This window comes from Cricetulus griseus, chromosome 6, assembly GCF_003668045.3.
Source record: "Cricetulus griseus strain 17A/GY chromosome 6, alternate assembly CriGri-PICRH-1.0, whole genome shotgun sequence".
In the NCBI taxonomy this organism is placed as follows: Eukaryota; Metazoa; Chordata; class Mammalia; order Rodentia; family Cricetidae; genus Cricetulus; species Cricetulus griseus.
The window spans coordinates 35858835-35869110 of record NC_048599.1 but is presented as its reverse complement, the minus strand read 5'-3'; the positions used below and the strand labels follow the sequence as shown (position 1 = coordinate 35869110).

The following is a 10276-nucleotide window of genomic DNA, read 5'->3' as shown; positions in this document are numbered from 1 at the left end:
CACTGTTTACTGGTCTGTTCAGCCATCAAATGCTTATTTCAGTATAGAGCACATCTGACAGTGTGTGAAACTCCAGTGGAAGTTTGTGTTGTTTGGGAGCAAAAAATGATGCCCAAGTTGAAGGGAGCAGATTGCAGCAACTAACAGTACGTTGGTAAAATGATGGACTTGCTGTTAGAAAACATGGCATTTATCTTCTTCAGCACACTGAGCATAGTACTTTGCTGGAATGGGGATTCATGAAGTATTAAATAATGGCCATTTGATAACAGCTGCTTACTATTCGCTAGAAAAATGAGAACTAGGACTGCTGTCTTCAGTGGAACATTTTACTCTTCCCCTTTTTAAACAAGGTTAATATCTAGTTTGAATACTGAATGACTTTCAAGTGTCCCAGACTTGGTAGTGCCTGCTATAATTCCAGCACTATGGAGGCAGAAGCAGGAGGATCACTACAAGTTCAAAACTAGGTTTAGCTGTTCAGTGAGACCCTGCCTCAAAATAAATAGATAAGTAAGTGAATAAAATGTCAGACCTCCAGAGGGAATCTTTAATGTTTCCTAAAAAGCTGATCCTCCTCCTTTGTGACACTGAGGGTGTGTGCAGGTTAGCCGTTAGGCATGCAGTCTGCCACTGATCGTCATGACCCCTGCCTATTCTTTAGGGTTGTTGCTTTTGTTTTGAGACAAGATTTTGCCGTGTAGCCCAGGCTAACCCCAAACTCCCACCCACGTGTGCCCCTATTGAAGCTCTTTGTAATTGTTAAACAGCTATAGATTTCCAAAAGCCACTTCTCTGGTTTTGCTTTATACTAACGACTGGATTTTCTCCTACTAATGAAGCCATCTTTAGAAGTTGGCTTTATTTTTCAAATATAGCACATAATGAAAAATACTATTTTTTGATATTCTTGTGAAAACATTTCTGTAAAGCTCCTTTATCATTTAGAATTTTTCTTGTGTGCCTACAGAAAGGTCATTTTTAGATTTAGATAGAGACCTTTTATTACTCATTAATGTGTTAAGAAATCAACAAAATGAGTTATTTGTAGAACTACTATAGCAAAGACATTTTTTCCAAATAAATGTGAAATTTATCCAACCAGCAAAACTACTGTGACAGATAAGTGATTGCTTAGGGTGGCAGTGTCTGGGATCCGGGGATGTTATAACTCAATTGTGATTATGACATGATTGTATTCAATTGCTCAAACTGACAGAACAGTAAAAAGGGCACATTTTACTGTAAGCATGATCTATCTGTTAGATGCAGCAATTTGTAACATTAATGGATAGACATTTGGGTTTAGGAATTAAATGTCTGAATATACAAGTAGGGGTTCACACGTGTATCTATGTTAGATTTTGAACAAAAGGGTGACATGTAATTTTAAAATTTTCCATTTTATATGAAACTTTCAGGAATAGTATATAGAACTCCCGCGAGGACTTCTGACAACCCAGTAACTGACAGTTCTGAGTCAGTGGAGAGTATGTTCCTCTGTTACCTACTACCTTAAATTTTAAAGGCTCTTTTATTTTCCCTCTTTAATATCATGAGTCTGTGGATCACACATATTATATTTGAGCAAAATTTAGCTAAAATAACATCCTGAGTAGAAAAACTATCTTAGTATAAGCAATTATAAAATAGGAAAATATGCAGAGCCAAAATTTCTATATTTAGTCTATTACAGCTTAAAAAAATAGTTATTACACCTTAGAAAAAAATATTCTGTCCAGTTTAGAATAGCAAAGAGGATGACCAGGGAATACACCGCAGGGTGGCCTGGAGACTCACTGTTGGGTCCAGTAATGGCAGACTGGACCCAGAGAATTCTTTACAGTGTTTTCTTTTTTGCTGGAGAGCTAGCTAGCTAGAAGTAACCTGTGACGGTGTGAACCTATGGAGCTGAACATCACAGGATCACTCACCAGTGTAGGGTCCTGACAACCAGGCCTTTCCTGGAAGCAACCAAACTTAGAAGTATTGCTGTCTATCCCCCAGTGGACCTGTTCCCCCCACTGAATGATCTTCCTTCTCAACCAGAAACACAAAAAAGCTACGGGGGAAGGGGAGGTTAGTTTTTGAAGGACCACCAAGAACATTTTCAAATTGCCTCACTGTCCTTTTTAATAATACCAGTTGTACTTTAATCTCATTCCCCACTGAATTTGGAGTTAATGGTCAGCATGTGAGTAGTGAAGCAGACTCGCCCATGGAGTTAGATCATCTGAATTAGGATCCAATTTACAGATTTTACAGAGGTCAGGGCTGTACCTTAAGCCCACAGATTCTGAACATGGGAGATCCAACTGGAGCATGGTATTAAATTTTAAACTCCCATTCTCAAGTAGAGTGCACATCAGCCACATAGGGTTATGACCAAGCCATATCAAGGAAGATCAAGATGTTTCTTAACTTGAGGTTGAAGGGATTGAATCACACACACACACACACACACCACACACACACACACACACACACACACACACACAGTGTTCCTCTTTTTCTCTTTGTGACTGAAGAAGATTTTTCAAATGAAACATATTTATCTTCAGCCACACACAAAAATAAATAACCTTGGGAAATTGTTAAAGAAAGAGAAGCTGGCAAACAATGTAAAAATAACAAATGGCCAAGATGCTTGTTTTTACANACACACACACACACACACACACACACACACACACACACACACACACACACACACACGATGGAGCCAAGGGATGAGTATGACAGAGAAACATGGAAAATGTGTGAGGAGATGAGGTGAAAGGTGCCGTTTACTTTTCCTGAGTCATATGACTGAATGGTGCATCCATCCACCAGGATGTTTGAATTTATTGAACCTGTATTTCACCCTATGCCCTATAATGAGGGAACTGGGCCTGGGATGAAATTCTTGAGGCTGGACATTTTCTCAGCTGTTGATTTATTATAATGGTGACTGAACCCAGGACTTTGTGTATGCTAGGCAAGAGCCCAACCCTCTCTCTCTCTTTTTGAGCCAGGGTCTCACAAAGGGTGAGCAGATAGGCAGTGGGCAGCAGGCTACACACTAGTAGTAGATGAAACTGCTGGCCTAACCTGGGAATTCTCCCTGAAGGACTCGGAGCTGGGTCCTAAAGAACACAGCAGGAATAATTAAAGAAAGGAAGGGAAAGAAAGAAAAAAAAAATCTGAAGATAATGTACACACTTACGATTGAAGAGTGAGACATTCATGGAAAACAGAGGTCTGTAAGCTGTTTGGCCTAATCATCAGGGCCAGTGTGCATCACAAGGATGCTATTGGGAGAGTATTCCTTCACTGTCTTTTTGATGAGAAGAATTCACAGGTGAAACACAATTTAACACACGTTTATTTAGCAAAGCAAAGCAGAAGAAAGCGGGCAAGGTGGTAGTAGTCTGAGATCGGTCCCTGGTGCCTTAGCATCTGACCAGGGGACCAGTCTAACCCAAGGGGCAGCCACTGAGTCACAGCTGCAGCTTCCTTGCTCACCTTATACCTAACTCCATGCCTACCCAGTTTCTGCTCCAGGTGCTGCAGCCTGTCCTTAGACTTGAAAGGAGACACAGGCTGCTTTTGAGAATGACAGGCTGAACGTGTAAAGATAAAAGGACGGGAGAACATAGCTGAAAATGCAGAAAAAGAAGGGAAATGGGCTCTGGTGAGAAATCTCCAGTGGCTGAAGTGTCTTGAGCATGGCATTAGACACAGTTGCTTGGGTCTACATTGTCATAAATCTAATTAAATTCATATTTGCCTACTGCAAATACTAGAATAACCTGTGCCTTCCCAGGGTCATGGTACCTAGAAGGCTTGGCATCACCTTTGTTTGTTTACCCTCACAAGAGCAATCCAAATTTTACATTAGCCTTAGCTATTTATTATTCATGATAGCTTGGGGTAGACACTTCTGCTCTGCTGTGCACGGTGGGCGTGGCAGTCTTGAGTTTATTGAAGTAGCTGTTTCTTTAAGTAGCTCTAAAATGGCAATTGTCTTTTAGGGCTTATGTTGGCAGCTAATTTGGGACTGGAACAGTCTGAAGACAGCTGTCCAGTCAGAACCAGAGTTAATCAATGTTTTCATTTTCCCACAGATGCTCTTACACCCTTGGATTAAAGGAAGAAAATAAAACAAACCCCACCCTGCTATTTCACTTTCCAAGAGTCACCTTCTCCTTGGTGGGAAGTAGGGAAGACTATTGAAAACCCACTTTTAAATTTGACATTGGTAAAAGACAGTAGCAGTGGATCATAATCCCTCTGGGTGGCCCATGCATAAGGTGGTCAGCAAAGGGCACTTTGGCCCTTGTGGGCTTTATTTTTTCATCTCTACTAAAGACACTGAATGAAAGTGTCTTCCAATTCAGGTAAATTGTGTACAGGATCCTCCCCAGAAAGCACCCACATGGCCTAAAAGCCTTTATACAAACACAAGCAAAACAGTAAAACTATTGCACACATGTACTCCTATCTATGCATAAAGCTACCCCAAATAAGAAACCTTATTTTTGCATTACCAACTTATCCCTTGGAACAGTATTCTACATAAAATAGTTTAATAATTTAAATTCTTGTCCCTAATATTGGATCTCTGAAGCCACATGGTCAGTCAAGTTGAAGAGGACCGACTGAGTGAGCTCTAGTCAACAAAGAGTAGGTGGAGGACTGGGGTTCACCACATCAGAGAGATGCTCATTCCAAGTCCCTATAAAAAGCAGTCACAAAACAAAACAAAACAAAACATAAAGCTGGGTGGTGGTGGCTCACACCTTTAATCCCAGCACTTGGGAGGCAGAGGCAGGCAGGTCTATGTGAGTTTGAGGCCAGCATGGTCTTCAAAGTCAGTGCCAGGACAGGCTCCAAATCTACACAGAGAACTCCTGTCTCAAATAACAAACAAACAAACAAACAAACAAACAAACAAAAAAAGCAGTTGCATACTGTTTGTCTCCCCTGGTAAATGGTAAACTGGACCATGACTGGTTTTCCTTCAGTGTTAGATCCCACATGCCAAAACAGTACTTTGCATACAGTAGATGCTTAGCTAATCTTTACTAAACAAAGCAATGTATTAATGACTTCTAAAATGTTCCTGAAAAGGTTTTTCAGCACAGGGTATCTTAGCAGTTTGGAGCCAAGGAATACCACAAAATCACACCATGCCATAAACTTCACACAAGAGATTCATTGGGGGAGAAACACAGAAAGGTAGCTGTCTCTGAGAGGGAACAGAGCTCGCAGCAGGCTTGGGGGAGAGGGTGGGCTTTCTAGGGCGTTTGAAGCAGTGATTGGTGGAAGGGTACATCATGAACTGATGTATTGCTTGGCCGTTAACCATGAGAGGTACATATGTCATAGGGGTGACCTGAAGAGGATCACAGAATCTCCCTGATTGCTTTTTTTCTGTACCTCTGTTTCCTTGATGTAAGCTAAGTGCTGTTCTCTGCTATTGGCTTCCATCAAGATAAGCCATGATCCAGATCAATGGGAGCAGGGATCATGGACCTGAACTTCCAAACCTGTAACTCAAAAAGAAATAAACTATTTACCAGTTGATTGTCTCAAGCATTTGTTGTAGAGAGGGAAAGTTAATGAACACAGGAATAAAAAAGGAGTTGCTGCCATTTCCTCATTCACTTATCTCTTGTTTCCACATTGGTAGGATCTGCTTATGGCATGTTATAACCCACCAGTGGCTCAGACCAAACATGACTTCTAAGAAACCTATCACAGAAATTTGTATAAGATTATTTTATATATTATGTAAATCTAAAATTGTAGTAGTTTTACTAAAAATAAATTTTATACTCAAGACATTTTTACTTTTTAAAATGTGTGTGTGTGTGTGTGTGTGTGAGAGAGAGAGAGAGAGAGAGAGAGAGAGAGAGAGGAGAGAGGAGAGAGAGAGAGAGAGAGAGAGAGAGAGAGAGAGAGAGAGAGAGAGAGAGAGAGAGAGATTACATTGTGTGGATGCACATGTGTTCCTGAGGAGTCCTGAAGTTGGCATTGGGTGCCTTCTTCAATTTTTCCCCACTTTATTTATTGAGATTCTTGTTGGACCCAGAGCTTGCTGATTCCAATTAGTCTAGCCAGCCAGCTTGCCTCCAGGATGTCTATGTCTGTCTCTAGTGTGCTAGAATAATAGGTGGGCTACCATGCCTGTGCAGTATTTGTGTGCTTTCTGGGGTTCTGAACCCTATTCTTCAGACTTGTGTAGCAAGTCCTTCATCCAGTGAGCTGTCTCGCCAGTCCGTTTTACATCTTGAACATGTTTTTGCCTTCAGCAAATGTTTTCTCATAAACTGAAAGGATGGGGGTACAAAATAGAAAAATCAACAATAGTTGGCATTCTCACAATCTTCTCAACACTACCCTGCTGGTAGACATTACAGCCACCGCAGATGTAACTTTAACATTGGTGCATCATTTGTGTGGAACAAGAGATAGAACTTGACTCTTTCTGGAAAATGAAATGCTAAACAGCCTCTGGAATCCAGGAGCCAAATTATGAAAGTCAGGGTGGGGGATGGCCCCTTCCTATTGGCTGGGTGTTTAGCCAGAGGTCTGGCTTTCAAATAAAAGAACCACTGAAGTCAGGCAAAGAGTGCTAGTCAAAACAGCGAACAAAGAAGATGGCAAGAATATTGATTCTTTTGCTTGGGGGTCTTGTGGCTCTGTGTGCCGGGAATGGAGTATTTATGGATAAACTTTCTTCTAAGAAGTTGTGTGCAGATGACGAGTGTGTCTGTAAGAAGTTGTTAATGGTTCAGTTTTCATTATCTTTCTATTATATAATCAAAAATATGTCTGGCATAAAGCCAGATTAGACTTCATAGTGAATCTTAAATGTGTGTGTGTGTGTGTGTGTGTGTGTGTGTGTGTGTGTGTGTGTGTGTGTGTGTGTGCCCAGCACTGTGTCTTGTGGTCTGTCTTTGGTGTCTAACTGTGGAGAATTTATTTGCCTAAGATTTTGTTGCAGCTTTTAATCTTCCAGCTTTCTCTTTCTGTTTGAAGCCCAGCTGGACTTTCATACTTTTCTTATGCTTTGCCTTCTTACTCTTAGTAACCTAGTCACTTTTTTTTTCTTCCAGACACTATTTCTCTTGCTAAAGCACAGGAAGATTACAATGCCCCAGACTGTAGGTTCATCAATGTCAAGAAAGGGCAGCAAATCTATGTTTATTCCAAGCTGGTGAAAGAAAATGGAGCTGGAGAGTTTTGGGCTGGCAGTGTAAGATGAGATTTTTATGTTGCTTTTAGCTTTTCCTGGCTTTCCTATCTTCAACCCCTTTAATGCCTAATAGTATCTGTAAAGACAATGTGGGGAATGTAAATGGAAACACAAAAATTCAAATTCATTTTCTGCTGTTGTATTTTTTTAAAAAATCTCATAATAAAATTGAAGGTAAGTCAAATGATGTTTTGAGAAGCAAAAAACCATGCATACTGATGCTTCTACATTACATAAAAGTTGAGTCTCTTTCAAAAAATGTCAGAGCACTTGCCAAGAGGAAGGATTGCCTGTTAGTGGTCTGTCTAAAAGGGAATGTTTCTTCAGGAAATGTTAGAATCCTCTGATTCCTCAGAAGCTGCTGTCTTGAATTAAAATGTACCCACAGACCGTGAAGAACTCATGGAGGAATGAAGCATGGCTGATGTTATCCCAAAGATACATTCTAAATTGATGAAGTATTCGACCAGAATGTATTCTATATATGTCCCTTTGGATTGTTAAGAAGTGGGAGGTATACATACTTTAAAACGAGTGTCTATTTGCTTTAAACTTTTTATTGAAATCCCAGGCAAGCCTGGAGACTGCAGAAAGTGAAGTAGTGTTAAAATAGTGAAAGAACTCAGGCCTGCCCCCAAAAGAACAGACACACCACTCCTGGTGCTGCCAGTGGATTTCAGATTTACTCTCAATTCCCTGCAGTGCACAGCAAAAGGAGAGCTCTGGCTCATGTCTTTTTCATTATGAGGGAAGAAATTTCTCAAACCCCCTGACATCAGCTTTGCACTGACTGCTGCTGTTCTGGGTACACAGGTTTATGGTGACCACCAGGATGAGATGGGAATTGTGGGTTATTTCCCCAGCAACTTGGTTAAAGAGCAACAAGTATATCAGGAGGCCATCAAGGAAGTCCCAACCACGGTAAGCATCTCAGAGGGGGTTGGAGGATGACTCAGATCTTGGGGTAATGTGGACTTGTTCTAAAAAAAGAATATGTCCTTCAATTTACAGTATATGCTGCCTAAGACAGGTGCCAAAGGTGACTTTTATGAGATAGTGACATTTAGGATGTACATATTGACTATCAACTTTGTGACATTGGCACACTTTCTTCACATATTGCAATCACTCTGAGTTTATTTTTTTAATGTTTCAACTTTTTTATCTGTGCTTCAACTGTATTTTATCTTTATCAGGGATATAATTGAGTGGGGAAATTGTATATTGAATATATACTTCTTGATGCTTAGATGTATACACAAATAATAAAGTGATCACCCAACGCAAGCTGATCCACAATTCACACCTGCAGTTTATATAGTACTCCTACTCCCCCCTCATGTGTGTGTGTGTGAGAGAGAGAGAGACAGAGACAGAGATGGAGAGAGACAGAGAGAGCGAGATAGAGACAGAGAAAGACAGAGAGAGTGCAATGGAGACTGACCTAGCACATTTCAAGTATATAAACAATTCTCTTTCTGTTCTAAATGTAAATTATCCTGGAGGGCATTTCTGGCATAGAGAAAGGAACTAAAAAATTACTAAGCTGTTCTTCCTGATGGTTTTATGAAAAGTAGATTTATTTATGGAAAGCAGAAAAATTAACACCTGTTTTTAAGAAGGTCAAAATATTCTAGAAAATTCTTTGAGTCTTATCTTTGTGGCAGATAGAGTCCGCTTACTCATGAAATAAAATCCTGCTTTTCCTACTGTCCCAGAGTCTTATAAACTGTAGCAGAAAAAAATGGGCCAGAAAAGAAAAGATCCTTTCTGAACTCCTTTGCAAGAGTGTTGTTTTGAAGTGAGTCTCCCAAGCTGAGGACTGTGCTTCAAACATAGCCCAGCCAAACAGACTCAGTTCACCTGTCATCGCGTCATAGCACTGTGCTCCATCTGTTGAGTAACTGCAAACTAGAGGTGGACATGAAGATCCTCATTTTAAATGGTATTTGACTTCAAGTGATAGTTATTTCAAATTCTTAGGTTTCAACCTTGACTTACCATAAATCCAAATCTCTCTATTGTTAAATCTTGTTTTAAATTAAAAATCTACACCGGCTTGGTTTTTGTTTGTTTGTTTGTTTATTTGTTTTTTGTTTTTTGACCAGTCTGAAAATTCAATCATTTCCCCCCAGGATATCGACTTCTTCTGTGAATAAGAAATTAGTTAAAACTGGTGATAAAATGGAAACACAACGATGAAGACAAGAAATAGGAATAACCAAAATGGTGTATCTGCACCTTTCTGGCTTTGTTTGGCGACAGGAGTTCGGATCTCGAAGGAGCCAATATCTGGGAATTGTCAAGTCAGTCTTGTTTTCTTTCCCTGCTCTTCCCACAGGCAGCCACCGAGTGCTGTTTGAGTCACAAAGTCATTTATCAGCAAAGACTTAATGTGTAGTGAAGGGAATCTTCAATAGCTCAGTGATGAACACACAAGGTGTTTTATTTGTAGTTGTTTTTAGATGGTCAGTCTTCCCAGCTCTGGTTCCAGGTTCATAATCTTGGTGAGTTGTAAGTCTGACTTTTGAATGAACATGCTTTCTGTTATTTTTCTCTCTGGTCATTTAAAGTCTTAATACTGTACTTGTCAGGATATTTTCGTATTCTTACTTCTTATATTTGCTACCCTTGGATGTAAGGATATTAGGTATAAAAAGAGTTTTTGGACTAACAAATATTTGGACTGTGTTTCTGGATTTTTTCTTTTAAAAATATTTCACATGTTATTTCAGTGGGGATAACTTTATATTTTAAAAGACCAATTTATGTTTCCTCAAATTTAAATCGATCTGTGTGTATGTATTGGGGTGGCAATCTTTGGAAGCCTTTTCACTCTGTTGCTTGTCTGAATCTTTCTCAAGCTTTGAGTCATCAAAAGGAATAGCCAAATCCAAGTGTGAAGACGTTTTCCTCTGCTTCTGTCTCTGCTTTCACTTCTTGTTTCCACACAAATTCCTCTGAACAAGTGCCATACACTAAGAAGGTACCTTGGAGTGTTACTGAGTAGCCAGGGGTCCCCTTTCATAAGTG

At 39.9% G+C, this 10276-nt stretch overlaps 1 protein-coding gene across 1 annotated transcript; it reads left to right on the top strand.

The window, feature by feature from the left end:
- The first annotated feature begins 6480 nt into the window (after positions 1-6480).
- Positions 6481-9402, top strand: Otor (otoraplin). The gene is made up of 4 exons (XM_027420974.2): positions 6481-6759; positions 7104-7243; positions 8057-8164; positions 9379-9402. The coding sequence occupies exons 1-4, from the start codon at positions 6645-6647 to the stop codon at positions 9400-9402; spliced, it is 387 nt and encodes a 128-aa protein (XP_027276775.1). The 5' UTR covers positions 6481-6644.
- The last annotated feature ends 874 nt before the right edge of the window (positions 9403-10276 follow it).

What these genes read in the sequence shown, in the direction of transcription:
- Otor (XM_027420974.2), top strand. Translation starts at nt 6,645, where the DNA reads ATGGCAAGAATATTGATTCTTTTGCTTGGGGGTCTTGTGGCTCTGTGT. An exon ending in TGCAGATGACGAGTGTGTCT is followed by an intron (nt 6,760 to 7,103) that starts GTAAGAAGTTGT and finishes TTTTTCTTCCAG; the next exon opens with ACACTATTTCTCTTGCTAAA. An exon ending in TCAAGGAAGTCCCAACCACG is followed by an intron (nt 8,165 to 9,378) that starts GTAAGCATCTCA and finishes ATTTCCCCCCAG; the next exon opens with GATATCGACTTCTTCTGTGA.